This window comes from Galleria mellonella, unplaced genomic scaffold, assembly GCF_026898425.1.
Source record: "Galleria mellonella isolate WM207_F2 unplaced genomic scaffold, CSIRO_AGI_GalMel_v1 utg424, whole genome shotgun sequence".
NCBI classification, from domain to species: domain Eukaryota; kingdom Metazoa; phylum Arthropoda; class Insecta; order Lepidoptera; family Pyralidae; genus Galleria; species Galleria mellonella.
In genome coordinates, this window is record NW_026442097.1 from 4,097,156 (window position 1) to 4,112,500 (window position 15,345).

Consider the following 15,345-nt stretch of genomic DNA (forward strand, 5'->3'; position numbering starts at 1 on the left):
AGCAAGAGAACTACCTTTGCAACAAATATCAAGTCCTTCTCCAATATATTAAAAGTGAAAAATACTCATCGTCACACCTAGAACGGTCACCTATAAAGAGCGACCCAAAGTACAGAATTTATTGTAGCAACCTTTTTGCTGAATATTTTTCTGGCATAAAACATTCATACTGTCTGCATGATCTATTCTCCAAACTCTCTCCATTAAACAAAAATTTGTCTATACAGTCATTTACTAAAGAAGAAATGTTATCCCATGTGTAGATAAATTTAACCAAAGTGCTGGGTGGAACGTGATTGCTCCAGTATTTGTTTATGAAAGTGTTTCTTATTTATCTCCATCATTATCCTGCACAACTTGGACTTTACAAATCGCTGAGAGAATAAAATTTTACCGATTTGTCAACTATTTTATTTAGTTGGCGTAAAAAACAGAAATTTACTAATACAAACTTAAAGTATAACATGCTAACACATTAATGTGTTAATCAGGTAAACTTGTCACAACATGTGCACTCAACATTAACTAATGATAAATACTACTGCATCAATGCCATTCGTTTGCAACAATTACTAATGAAAGTTAAACATAAAAAAGAAAATTAAAAAAAAAACATGATTGTAAAGCTTCTAAACATAATTAAAAAAATGATATACAACTATATATACCTACGTAATCGCTGAAATGGAGATAATACTTTTAATATGCAATGAGAGGATTTTAGAATGAAAAACTACAGAAAAGATGAGGAGACAGACTTAGCAAAATATATTTAAACAATATGTAAAAACAATATGTCAAAAAAATATATAAATTTCGAATGACAATAAGAATATAAAAATGTAGCAAAGAGTTCGCTACAATCGCTATAGGGAATAATGTCTAAACTATCATCACTAGTAACTCATGTTCACAATTCTAGTAATAAAAGTGAATCATATTATAGATCTATGTATAATTTAAAATTACTAAAACATTTTTATTACATGAACAATTATAATTGTCTAATGTATGTATTGATTGAAAGCCAATATTGCATATTGGAACTTTTCAAATACAAACCTATTTACATACATTATTTGTGCGAAACTTATTGCACCGAAAGTAGAGTGGATATTATTTATGCTCTTGTTTTAAGTCCTTAAATCGTGTTTATCACGACATGCTTTTCACAAAAGCTGAGGCCTACCATCTAAGCATTCATTTGGTAACATTTGTCAACTCAAATGCTACTTTCTGAATTAACTGTATCGTCGTCCTAATTCTCGCCTATTCACGTCAACATACAGTATTTCACAAGGACAGAGCTTAATGCCGATGCACTTTCAATTATTCCAAAGTTTGGAATACTAAATATCTGTGATGTAATTTAAATATTTTCCATGAACACAATTGAAATCACCTTTTGCTGATTATAAAGATCGATGATTTTACTAAAAAACTGTAATGCAGCTAGACTTGTTAAAAGGCTCGAGTCTCCCGAGTCATCGACTCATTCAAGGCTCAAGTCTCCTATGAAGGCTCGAGCTTCGCCTCGAGCCATATTGCGAAGGCTCAATCCCAGACTCGAGCCCTAGTTCCGAGGCTCGAGACGCGACTCGAGCTCTGTTTTAAAGGCTCACTACACAACATTGTGCTCCAAAATAAATCTAATAAATATGTTATTAAAATGTATTTTTATTAATTTCACTGCTTAATAACATTTTTATTACAATTTTGTACCTCCGATCGCCCTTGAAGGTGTGTCGTAATAATCCAAAAGATGCCGTCTCGACGGCGCGGAACGTTTGCTATCCGACGCGCGGCGGCGCACAGTGGGAACTCGCCTAAGAAAGCCATCTCATAAATACTTTTTCTAAAACTCCGTGGATATGCATGTATAATACCTCAAATTGTAGCGAAAGAGTTACTCTATCATTGTAAGTATGATTCAAACTAGTCACTATTCATACTTCATAGAACAGAGCATCTAAAGTAAAGGAATGAAAAAAATACAAAAATAATTATATAACTTCAATTTCGTTTGGTATAATTTTATAGTATCAAAACAATAGAAGTCATATAGTGTGATACCATTTTAGAATGCTTAGAATGTGTACTATACTATAAAATAAAAATATATTTAGTTTAGTAGAATATTACTTAATCAAAAATCCATATATCGTTATATGTATCATTTTCTTTTTTCAAACTTTCAGTTGGAGATTTGATATTTGCCGAAGCTTGCCGAAGTTCTGATTTTGGTTTAATTTATTAGGAAATATAATGTTATTTGATGGTAAAACATTTTTTTTTGCAGTTTCACTGCGTAACATATTTAAATCTAGTATAATATCATGGTGAGAATGATTTTTTCTAAGTACGTATATTAAGATTTTTTCTTTATTTGAAATTCTCTGCCTGGACACTCAAAAAAATACTTTTGTCTCAATTATTACTTTATATTTTATCTTTTGCGTTACTTTTATCAAGTATTTCACACAGTATTTAGTTCCCATTTCCATATATACCTATTCTTTACCGCATAATCGCATAATGATGAATTTTTTAAATCGAGTCATTTTGCACACGTCTATGATCATTATTAAGTATAAAATAGTGCATTTACATATGAAATATTACAGTTTTTTATAAGCATTTGTCATTTCTAAACAATTGTTAATTACTTATCTCTCCGCAACGAGTGAAGTCTCGTGTACCGGACGCGACTGAAGTCTCTTATTGTTGAAAGTGATACAAATTATATTAATTTTATCTCAAACTATATACGAAATAATATTACCGAATCTTCAGATGCAAATATAGCAAAAATTATTGCAAGTATTTAGAAGTCCTTCATAACTCAATTTCGTCAACGCTATACGAAATGTGCTCGAAAGAAAGAACAGTTTTTAAATCAAAATAGCAATTGGTTTAATGTCAATTTTACTGTAAATCTAGAAAAAACTACATGTGAACCTGAACCTTCTACTTCGACAGAGAAAAGAGGAAGACCTTCTAAAACATACGATGACAGTTCAGACAGTACAAAGAAACGGAAAAACAAGGGACTGCTTGATACCTGTGGACTTGATTTCATACTGAACTCATATATACAGGGTTTAAGGTCACGTGGTGAAGTAGATGAAGCATTCATCGTTGATATTTTACGAGCATGGCTATCAGAAAAAAAAAAGAGTGAAATACGCAGTAATCTTCTTAATGAACCGACACATATAACAGCATATTCAAAAGATGAAGATCTTAGCATTTTTGTAGAATTGGATCTGAACAAGGCACAGTATGAAAATATGATGAGTTGTTTGATAGCAAAGAATTGCTTACTGTTTCCATCATACAAGTTGATTCGTGAAGTTACAGAATCCTGCTATCCGCCAAAATCACAAGGTGTTGATTCATTGTGAAAGTGTGATACGTTACTTTTCTGTCTTGCCTCTTGGGCAACATGCAGAAGATGCTCAAGAGTCACAGAATAAAGACTATAAACAGTTCAGGCTTCATCATGCGAGACAATGTTATAGGGTAGCCGCTAATGATGATGATGAAGATGTTCTACACGCACTTTTATATACCTCTGACCCATACATAACAAGTTTAAGAAAACTTTCCAAAAAATATTTAGAACTTTTTGATGAAGTAAAGGAGCTCTTGAGTGACTTCTCAGTTATCTTTTTAAGAGTTTTTGTTTTTTACGCAGATACTTTTACTTATTCCTGTATAAATTTCTTAGGACATAAATGTAAGTCTACAAATTTTATATTTCTTGTATTCCTATATGTAACACCGAAAGGTATATATATTACGCACGCATAGTAAGTACCTACGCCGTGAGACCCATCTAAACGTACAGCGCAGGCGCGTCGCGCGGTAACCGCGCGACCGACCAATAGGAGCGCGCCTCTCGCGCTTCAAAAAAGTTCGCGACTAACGAACGAGAGAGTAGTTGGGCGATGAGTGTCCTAGTGATATCATATAATACTGTTTGTTGTTTAATATTGTAATGTATTGTAATACAATTTTCAATAAATAACGTGTTCACCCGTTACATATATTATTTATAACTATTAGAAATAAATTTTTACTCACAAAACATACATTATTTAAAAGCATATATATTTAAGATTATCAGAAAAAAAAAATCATGTACATATCTTTATTAATACGGAAGTTATAGATTTATGAGATACTCACTTCACCCAAGACACACGATTCAATTTGTCAAATATAAAGTTCCTACGGAGTGATCGAGATTTTATAAAAATATTATAAATTGTATTTAAACATAAGTTTTTTGGTTGCCTAATACATTAAAATGGCTAGATTATTTGTGTTATTGAGTTTATTAGAAAAAGCGAACTCTTTAGATTTATATAACAGCTGACGTCAAGCTCAACAAATTCGTGCAATGCCATTGTTTAATAGAAATAAGGATTATGTGAATGTGTACAAACTTTCAGAAGAATTGATAAATCAATTAGAAGAAGATATTAAGTTTTTCATTAGGAAACCACAACGTCGCCACCGAGGGTTATCCGTTAGAATCAAGGTAAGATCCAGCTATCTATTAGGTGCCTAATTTAAATAACTTGAATAGTCATTTAATTAGGTACTATGTTATGCTACCACTTATTTTCCGTACAATCAAGTAATAATAAATAGTATAGTAGATAAGCACATAATATGACTTATTTACTTATCTCTTTAGAGTTATTGTGCACATTGTCGTTCTTGGCGAGTGGCAGTTATCAAAGGATAATAGGGAAAAATATAAATACTTTTTTGTCCCAACCGTCTGCATCTCGCTGCATTTGCGAGGTAGTGGAGACATTAAATCATCCAACTATTATAAGCAAATATATAAAATTCCCACAGAATGCAGAGGAGAGGCTGGCATTAAAAGAACGGTTTGTAATATACAAATACTTTTGATAAAATAATATTTAATTCATAATCTATAACTATAAATAATATTGACTGTCTTTTATAATATCGAAGTTTATAATATATTTTAATTTGACGAATTTTTATAATTTTATTTCTTTGTCTGTTTTGTTAGGTAGGTAATATTTTTTTATTACATAAAAAAATATTTTGTATAATATCAGATTTTATGAAAAGTTCAAGATTCCTGGAGTAATCGGGTGTGTGGATGGGACTTTTGTGACAATAGTTAGACTCACAGAAAATGAAGAGCGCTATTATTGTCGTAAAGGCAATCATGCTAGGAATGTTCAATTGGTATGAAAAATAAAAAGTTATTCCTAAGTTAATCTAATTTAGAAACATCGTAACATTTGTTCTAAATTAAGTGAATTTATATAATTCTGGGAAACATGGGAAATAATAAGATACTTAAAAACAGATATTAATTATATATCTATTATTGATAGCTCAGATATCAGAATGTCATTTATAATGATATATACGCCAACGAAGTCGTCGGCAGTCGCTAGTAAGTATAATAATTATATCTAGATTTTTATCTTTCAGTACACAGATGCAGATCTCAATATAATACATGTAGACGCTACTTATGATGGCGCCACACACGACAGTTTTATCTTTAATAATAGTGATATAAAAAACCATTTAGAAGAATTGGTATGTGTTGGTGAAACTGTATATTTATTTGGTGAGATCAATTGATTAAAGTTGATTCTAACTTCCGCCTATATGATAAAGATTTGACCTAACCGATTTTAATGTTTGTTGTAAAAGATTCAGAATATGCTCAGCGGTCTTATTTGATGACTCCTATTCCTAACGCTGTTGAGGGTACACCTGAAGAATATTACAATAAACTACACGCAACAGCACGTAACACAGTCGAACCAACTATTGATAGACTTAAGGGACGTTTTAGATGTTTGCTTGTCCACCACGTTCTACATTACCATCCTGATACAGCCGGAAAAATAGTGATAGCATGTTATGTCCTGCACAACATTTGCAATAGAACTGGTTTACCTGCACCGACTGTAGATAGTCATGATGAGGAGGAAGAAGCAAATTTTCGTGCAACTGCACGCGTCTCAGCGGGTCGTCAGTTGCCATTGACCCACTCTCAGAGCGAGTTGGCAATGGGTCAATCAAGCAGAGATATGCTAGTTAATCAGTTATGGCGTTCTCGTAGGGAGTAATATTTACTATAACAAACATTTTGTCAAAAAACAATAAAAATAAAAGACCTTGTTTTTCTCAACATTTTATTTTTTTAATGCTTCGGCTAATAATTTTAATCCCTCCCCTACAGCCAGCAATCCCTGGCTAACCTCATGACACGTATCTTGGTCTCGTTGCAAGAATTCCCTCATTAGTCTAGCCATATTTTCTAATACAGCTACACTTCTGCTATCTAATTCTAACCGCTGCTCCTCCACTCTCAGGAAGCGATCAGTGAGGCTGGTAAGCTGTGACCGCCTCTGAGAAGGTGGAGACGCAGGTATCAATCGCCGCCTACGGCGTGGAGCTGTAAAAGAATAGTAATTATGAAATTCTTACTGCCGAACTTACAACATACGGAATTTTTATGCTACAATATATAAATTATCATATATGCACATTTCATTATATAAATATAGAACAAAAATTAAGAATGATTTCACAAGACTATTTGTAATCTATATAAGATATTTTTTAGCATTATAGACTAGTTTCAAAAATTTAAATAATAGTCTCGCAATGATTCTGTAATGACTTTGTTAGTCCAACAGTCGGGTTAGTTATACGGTCCATTATAAAAAAATATTACATAATTACAAGAAAATTTTAAAATTAACATTAGTATTGACAGCAAAGTAAATAATTACTTTACTACAGGGAGACATCTTATAGTCATTTGCATAGGCACCTATCTATGTTTTACTCGTCTTCCTACCGCCAAAATAACTGTGATTGCAGTGTAATTAAAGGTATAGGATAAAACAAAGCATAACAATTATGTCCTTAGAAAAAACAATGTAAGAGGAGTACCATGGACATCACAGTACATTGTGTGACGGTTGCCATTCAGATCAATAAGATAGATCGTTGGCTCATTTGCCATTCTAAGTTGTATAAAAAAAATAGCTCGTTTTCTAAATTACTTGTTCGTCGTGGAGATTGCGTGCGGCGAACTGGGGAGATGAAATCTTGAGGAGCCGCGTGTTGGAGATCTTGAGGTTGTGGGGGCAAGGGTGGCAGGGTATCAACATCGGCTGTTACTCTAGCCACTGATGACTGGACAACAAAAACAAGATTGTACTTGTAAATGGTTTACACATGGTTGTACTTTGTAGAAAGATATTAACTTTTATGGTACTTACAGGAATAACAAGGCTTCGTCTATCACTTAAATATGATGTTCCAGTAACACAAACTGGATTCGCCTCGGAATACTGAAAGAAGTTCATATTTAAGTTCAAAATAGTTTTATTATCACATTTAATAAAATATAATAAGTAAAGTAAGTTTAATTAATAGTCAGCTTCAAATGGCGCTCCAATCCCGCGTGAGGGAGGAGAGCGACAGAGTGTAGTTTTACTAGAGCGAAATAACCCGACAATAAGCCGAGCGAACATAGCCCAAAGTGTGAACACCAACACTTTGAGAATCCATAATTAAACTTACCTACCGTTACCAACGGTCGACGCTCAAAAGAAAGCCGCCGCCTCCTTTGAAAAGAACGCGTTCACCGACAACGCGGCGGCGGCGACGTAGTATTAGTTATAATATACCTACTTATTGCGTACCGTACCTATCGACTGTTGGTTTGTGTTTTGAATGAACCAACGACAAACGACTATGCTGTATTATTGATATATTTATTAAACGGGCAACGTTTTGTCAATAACGAACTAAACTATTATTTAATTATTTAATTAATAGTCAGCTTCAAATGGCGCTCCAATCCCGCGTGAGGGAGGAGAGCGACAGAGTGTAGTTTTACTAGAGCGAAATAACCCGACAATAAGCCGAGCGAACATAGCCCAAAGTGTGAACACCAACACTTTGAGAATCCATAATTAAACTTACCTACAGTTACCAACGGTCGACGCTCAAAAGAAAGCCGCCGCGTCCTTTGAAAAGAACGCGTTCACCGACAACGCGGCGGCGGCGACGTAGTATTAGTTATAATATACCTACTTATTGCGTACCGTACCTATCGACTGTTGGTTTGTGTTTTGAATGAACCAACGACAAACGACTATGCTGTATTATTGATATATTTATTAAACGGGCAACGTTTTGTCAATAACGAACTAAACTATTATTTAATTATTTAATTAATAGTCAGCTTCAAATGGCGCTCCAATCCCGCGTGAGGGAGGAGAGCGACAGAGTGTAATTTTACTAGAGCGAAATAACCCGACAATAAGCCGAGCGAACATAGCCCAAAGTGTGAACACCAACACTTTGAGAATCCATAATTAAACTTACCTACAGTTACCAACGGTCGACGCTCAAAAGAAAGCCGCCGCCTCCTTTGTAAAGAACGCGTTCACCGACAACGCGGCGGCGGCGACGTAGTAATAGTTATAATATACCTACTTATTGCGTACCATATACATATTCGACTGTTACTGAATTAAAAAAAAATTATGTTTCTCGATTATTCGAAGACGCCCAGATCGATTCAGAAAATTCTTTTAAAGATTACTTGTCTCCAGGTTGTCCCGGGGTCATCATATCAGCCTCTGATGTATCCGGGATCCTCAGGGTAATTGAGGAGGAGATTATAAGGTATGTTTTGTTTATGTGTTTGAGATTTTTTTCCATTTAAGTTATTTGGTTTTTATTCCGGCGTCTGGAAGATGTCATTCAATTCATGATGCCGAGCTGATGGCGGATGAATCGTTAATATGAAGAAAGCAAGAAAAGTAGTGGGCCCTCTGAAATTTTTTATAATTTTGTAGTTTTGACCGTACTGTCACTTTTTGATTGTCAATTTTCTTCACTAATTCAACACTTGGTTCGTTCGTTCGTTCGTTAAGATTTTTAGTTATGATTTTAATAAAATCAAAACAAGCTAACATTTTAGATTTACCTTTTCTTTGATAAAGTTTATAAAATTAGATATTTATTCTATCTGACGTGACTGTTTCAAATATTTTAGAGACGACAGAGTTATAGGAGTTTATGTTGTGTCTATTATGTGTGTAGTATTGATATCTTGTCTATCACCGTTTTTATATAGCAGCGAACTTAACAATAAACAACATTATTATGATGATGCGGAAAAATACCTTAAGATAATGACGGATAACCGATTCGCACATATTTTTAATATACGAGCGCATATACACCGTCCCCGTTATCGTTAAGAATTAGAATTGGTCAATGATATAATAGAGAAGTTGTTGTTGAAATTCATTCTATTGATTTATATTAACAGTTTTATATTTTATTAGACCCCACGACGCTTTTTGTTTATTCCATTTATTTTTCACATATTCGTTGTGTGGTGTATTCGTTTTATAATTTTTTTTTCTCTCCCCCCCCCCCGCCCCTCCCCGCCCCTCCCCTCCCCTCCCTTTTCTGAAAACTCTTTTTGTTTATTCCATTTATTTTTCACATATTCGTTGTGTGGTGTATTCGTTTTATAATTTTTTTTTTTTTCCCTCTCTCCCCCCCGCCCTCCCTTTTCTGAAAACGCAACGCGACGACGTACCGCGCCGTGAAACTGTCGACTTGTAGCGCATCTATCCGACCGCTCTGGCGGCCGTCACTTTCGCACTTTGTTTCTCGGCTCCGAGTCCGAGAGCGGAGTCTCGCGGCGTGGCGACGCGGCGCGCGCCACTCGTGGCGCGCGTCTCTTAAAATATATTTATAATACGAATGAAACACCACACGGGGTCTCTCTATGTTTGTTGTGTGTGTGCAGAGGCGGCGCTCTTGCGCTTGGCGCTTTGCATATATGCTGCATAATATATGCGAGAACCGTGTGCACATGTTTTATTTCTCACTCCACGCGGACCCGCAACGGCGGCCCGGGGGTTTTGTTGTTTGGATATGTTATGTGTGTGTTGGCTGGTGGTTGGTATATAACCGACTTTGTGTCGCCGCTGCTCTCGCGAGCGACGACCGTTATTTCGGTGATATATCCTCCTCCTCCTCCTCACACAAGCCTCCAAAAACTCTCTCTCGGTCCTCAAAGAGCCGTACCTGTGATAATGAATGGAAAATAAAGAAAGATTTTTTTTTTTTTTTCTTTTTTTCTTTTCGCACCGGGTTATTCTATAAGTTGTAATGTTGTCGCGATGATGACGACGACGACTCTGCCGTCGTTGGGCCGTCGATCGAGAAGTGTGTGTAAGCGCGCTTGCCGACACCGGCGTGCCATTAATCGGCGGTACGTTTTCGTTATCTCGTGGTAATGTTTTTGTGTATTATATGTAGTTATATGCGTCGGTTTCGGTACTACCGATTCTGCGGAGAGAACAATTTTCTCTCTATCGAATCGAAACGAATCGAATCGACGTATAGTTTTGTGTGTGCGTGTGCCCTCTGATCTACCGGGCGATCTCTCATACGTTCTGGATGATGATAATATTCACGACGGAGAAATCAATTTTGTATACATTATACTGCGAGATATTCAATCTCCGGGTGGACGTTCAATCGCGGACGCGCGCTCTGAATAAATGGATATTTAGAGATGCCGTCCAAAAGATGCCGTCTCGACGGCGCGGAACGTTTGCTATCCGACGCGCGGCGGCGGCCGCCGCTGGTCATATCTTCTATATTGTTGCGTATATAGAGAGCCGGCGCCGACCGACCGACCGGCCGGCGGAGAGAGCGTTTCCGATCTGTTCGAGTCGCGAGAGGAGGAGGAGGAGGAGGAGAAACGCGACGTACGTACGTTGTCGCGTGCGTGTACGCGCACGACGCTTAACGAACGTACTCGTGTCTCCCCCCACCACTGTTATAGGCACGCCGTGCACCGCGAATTGTCGGTGTGTGGCGATGTTTTTGCTAACGCGCACCACACACTAGTCTAATAGTGTGTTAGTGTAGTAGTAGTAGTAGTAGTAGTAAATACCTGGTTGATCCTGCCAGTAGCATATGCTTGTCTCAAAGATTAAGCCATGCATGTCTAAGTACAAGCCGCTAGTCGGCGAAACCGCGAATGGCTCAATAAATCAGTTATGGTTCCTTAGATCCACTCCATCCTACTTGGATAACTGTGGTAATTCTAGAGCTAATACATGCACTCGAAACTCTGACCAGTGATGGGATGAGTGCTTTTATTAGATCAAAACCAATCGACGGAGGGCCTCGCGTCCGATGTCGTTAATTTTGATGAATCTGGATAACTTTTGCCGATCGCATGGTCCCGAGCCGGCGACGCATCTTTCAAATGTCTGCCTTATCAACTGTCGATGGTAGGTTACGCGCCTACCATGGTTGCAACGGGTAACGGGGAATCGGGGTTCGATTCCGGAGAGGGAGCCTGAGAAACGGCTACCACATCCAAGGAAGGCAGCAGGCGCGCAAATTACCCACTCCCGGCACGGGGAGGTAGTGACGAAAAATAACGATACGGGACTCTTCCGAGGCCCCGTGATTGGAATGAGTACACTTTAAATCCTTTAACGAGGAACCATTGGAGGGCAAGTCTGGTGCCAGCAGCCGCGGTAACTCCAGCTCCAATAGCGTATATTAAAGTTGTTGCGGTTAAAAAGCTCGTAGTTGCATTTGTGCGCCGCGCTGTCGGTGCACCGCATCCGCGGTGATACTGACACGTTTGCGGAGCATATCGTCGGTGAGCCGGCGGTAAAACGCCGGTTCAATATCAAAATCCTATCGCGGTGCTCTTCGGTGAGTGTCGAGGTCGGCCGGCAACGTTTACTTTGAACAAATTAGAGTGCTCAAAGCAGGTGCAAAATGCTGCTTGAATATTTCGTGCATGGAATAATAGAATATGATCTCGGTTCTATTTTGTTGGTTTTCAGAACTCCGAGGTAATGATTAAGAGGGATAAACGGGGGCATTCGTACTGCGGCGACAGAGGTGAAATTCTTGGACCGCCGCAAGACGAACAACAGCGAAGGCATTTGCCAAGAATGTTTTCCTTGATCAAGAACGAAAGTTAGAGGTTCGAAGGCGATCAGATACCGCCCTAGTTCTAACCATAAACGATGCCAACCAGCAATCCGGCGGAGTTACTCCAATGACTCGCCGGGCAGCTTCCGGGAAACCAAAGTCTTTGGGTTCCGGGGGAAGTATGGTTGCAAAGCTGAAACTTAAAGGAATTGACGGAAGGGCACCACCAGGAGTGGAGCCTGCGGCTTAATTTGACTCAACACGGGAAACCTCACCAGGCCCGGACACTGGAAGGATTGACAGATTGAGAGCTCTTTCTTGATTCGGTGGGTGGTGGTGCATGGCCGTTCTTAGTTGGTGGAGCGATTTGTCTGGTTAATTCCGATAACGAACGAGACTCTAGCCTGCTAAATAGGTGACGGCATTTAGGTGTGCGCGGCCTTCGTGTCGCGCAACTCACTGGCGACGTATCACAAGTCTTCTTAGAGGGACAAGCGGCGTCCAGCCGCGTGACAGTGAGCAATAACAGGTCTGTGATGCCCTTAGATGTCCTGGGCCGCACGCGCGCTACACTGAAGGAATCAGCGTGTTTCACTCTCCCTGTCCGAAAGGACCGGGTAACCGCTGAACCTCCTTCGTGGTTGGGATTGGGGACTGCAATGATCCCCATGAACCAGGAATCCCTAGTAGGCGCGGGTCACTAGCCCGCGTCGATTACGTCCCTGCCCTTTGTACACACCGCCCGTCGCTACTACCGATTGAATGATTTAGTGAGGACTTCGGACGGGCTCGCGGTGGCTTCACGGCCGTCGGCGTTGCTGGGAAGTTGACCAAACTTGATCCTTTAGAGGAAGTAAAAGTCGTAACAAGGTTTCCGTAGGTGAACCTGCGGAAGGATCATTAACGTTTCAGTGTCGGCACGCACGCACGCGCGCGCGCGCTCACGCGCACTTATACGTGTACACCACGTGTATGTGATCGCGGCGTAGGCGTAGGCGGCGCGGCGCACACGCACTGTTTTTCATGTTGATTGATATACCTTATATCTCGTATAGACGACGTGTCGCTATCGAGACGGTCTGAACGCGCATGCGTACACGCGCGTATCAACGCGCGCGCGCGCACGGTGAAAATCCGCAAGCCTGTGTGCGTTCCGCGCGCGCGCTTCCGACCGAAAAAACTACAAACCTAGCGGTTAGATTGAGCTAGCGATCGCGCGCTCGCACGCGCTTCGCGCTCTTTTCTATGTCAATAAATGATAATTTATTTATTTATTTATTTTTCTATTTTAATATCGTACATATAATACACACGATGTGTGGGGTAGTCAAAAACTATTACCCTGGACGGTGGATCACTTGGCTCGCGGGTCGATGAAGAACGCAGTTAACTGCGCGTCATAGTGTGAACTGCAGGACACATTTGAACATCGACATTTCGAACGCACATTGCGGTCCGTGGAGACACATCCAGGACCACTCCTGTCTGAGGGCCGGCTGCATAATAACGACGCCTCGCGTTGTTAAAATTACACTGCTCCCTCTCTCTCTCTCTCTCTCTCGCTCGCTCGCTCTCGCTCCCCTTCTCTCGGCGCTCTGTCATAAAGAGTATGACAGAGAGATATAAGGGAGAGAGGCGAAAAGAGAGAAAGAGCGCGCATGTGACGGTTTCGGAGAGGCGGCGCACAATCGCGCTCTCTTCGTCCGTTCAAATATGACACACGAGTTTCAGCGGCGTGGTGGCGGTCGTCGTCGGATTCGATTCCGGCGCGCAAACGACACACTCTCGTCTCTCTGGCTTCTAGTCGCGTTCGTTCGTTCGTTCGTTCGTTCGTTCGTTCGTTCGTTCGCTCGTTCGTTTGCGATCGATGGGAGGACGTACGCGTCTGTACGCGCCGCTGCCATTAACGCCGCTGTGTGTGCAATGTACAATACATTATGTACATTGCGCGCGTGTGCGTAGGCGGACTCGACGTCCGAAGAGCGCGTCGACGTCGTCGTGTGTACCCGTGTTACTACACATGGCCGTGGTAGTTGTACTACCATCGGTCGACCGGTGACTGACGGTCGCGCGCGTCGTCGTCGCAGCGCTGACGGATATCGAGTCTGCCTCTCATTTTATCGTTGGCCTCAGATCAGGGAGGATCACCCGCTGAACTTAAGCATATCAGTAAGCGGAGGAAAAGAAACTAACAAGGATTCCCTTAGTAGCGGCGAGCGAACAGGGACATAGCCCAGCGCTGAATCCCGCGGTTGTCGCGACCGCGGGAGATGTGGTGTTCGGGAGGTTCCGCTTTCTCGTCGTCGCTCCTCCTGTCCAAGTTCGTCTTGAACGGGGCCGTTTTCCCGTAGAGGGTGCCAGGCCCGTAGCGACGGAGATCGGCGGCGAGAGGGACTCTCCTCAGAGTCGGGTTGCTTGAGCGTGCAGCCCTAAGCGGGAGGTAAACTCCTTCTAAGGCTAAATATCGCCACGAGACCGATAGCGAACAAGTACCGCGAGGGAAAGTTGAAAAGAACTTTGAGAGAGAGTTCAAGAGTGCGTGAAACCGTCCAGGGGTAAACCTGCGAAACTCGAATGAACGAACGGAGAGATTCATCGTCACTCCTCGGCGTACGTGCGCGCGCCTCGATGCGTCCGGCTTCGGTCGGTGCGCACGGGTCGTTCACGTTCACGTCCGCGGACGGCGTGCACTTCTCTCTCAGTACGGCATCGCGACCCGTTCGATGTCGGCCTAAGCGCCGTTCGGGAGCCCCGCCGCGCTCACTCGTTGGGTCGCGACGGGACCGCGACGGACGCCGACCGGCCGTCGGACGGTAATATCATTGAATCGCGCACGCGTCATCGCACGCGTCCGGCCCGACGCAAGGTTATATATTTAATGCGTCGTCGTCGGGGTCCTGCCTAAGCGCGGACTTCGGCGCGGCGCGCCTGCCGTCGCAGCCGTGCTTGTCTCGGACTGTGCGCGTTTCGGTCGGCGATGATTCAGTTTCGGGCACTCACCCGACCCGTCTTGAAACACGGACCAAGGAGTCTAACATGTGCGCGAGTCGTCGAGTCTTACATCACTAAACTGAAAGGCACAACGAAAGTGAAGGCGCGCGCTCGCCGCGCGCTCAGGGAGGATGGAGCGTCGGTCTAGGTCGTCGCTCTCGCACTCCCGAGGCGTCTCGTTTCCAATCCGTGAATGTGGGCGCGCCCAGAGCGCACACGTTGGGACCCGAAAGATGGTGACCTATGCCTGGCCAGGACGAAGCCAGGGGAAACCCTGGTGGAGGTCCGCAGCGATTCTGACGTGCAAATCGATCGTCGGAGTTGGGTATA

The 15,345-nt window shown here is 41.3% G+C and overlaps 1 protein-coding gene and 3 non-coding genes across 4 annotated transcripts in view; 3 read left to right on the forward strand and 1 right to left on the reverse strand.

Moving 5' to 3' along the window:
* Window positions 1–6,206: 6,206 nt before the first annotated feature.
* LOC128201433 (uncharacterized) lies at window positions 6,207–7,432 on the reverse strand. The gene is made up of 3 exons (XM_052898427.1): window positions 7,305–7,432; window positions 7,086–7,218; window positions 6,207–6,469 (listed from the first exon to the last, which is right to left on the reverse strand). Exons 1-3 carry the CDS (start codon window positions 7,389–7,391, stop codon window positions 6,207–6,209), a joined length of 483 nt encoding a protein of 160 aa, XP_052754387.1. The 5' UTR covers window positions 7,392–7,432.
* A 3,585-nt stretch (window positions 7,433–11,017) lies between these two features.
* LOC128201435 (small subunit ribosomal RNA) lies at window positions 11,018–12,927 on the forward strand. The gene has a single exon (XR_008253244.1). It is a non-coding gene; the product is annotated as a small subunit ribosomal RNA (ribosomal RNA).
* A 435-nt stretch (window positions 12,928–13,362) lies between these two features.
* LOC128201434 (5.8S ribosomal RNA) lies at window positions 13,363–13,519 on the forward strand. The gene has a single exon (XR_008253243.1). It is a non-coding gene; the product is annotated as a 5.8S ribosomal RNA (ribosomal RNA).
* A 629-nt stretch (window positions 13,520–14,148) lies between these two features.
* Window positions 14,149–15,345, forward strand: part of LOC128201436 (large subunit ribosomal RNA) — a 4,041-nt gene continuing 2,844 nt past the window's right edge. Inside the window, exon 1 of the ribosomal RNA XR_008253245.1 lies at window positions 14,149–15,345. This exon is cut by the window's right edge and continues 2,844 nt beyond it. This is a non-coding gene — a ribosomal RNA (large subunit ribosomal RNA).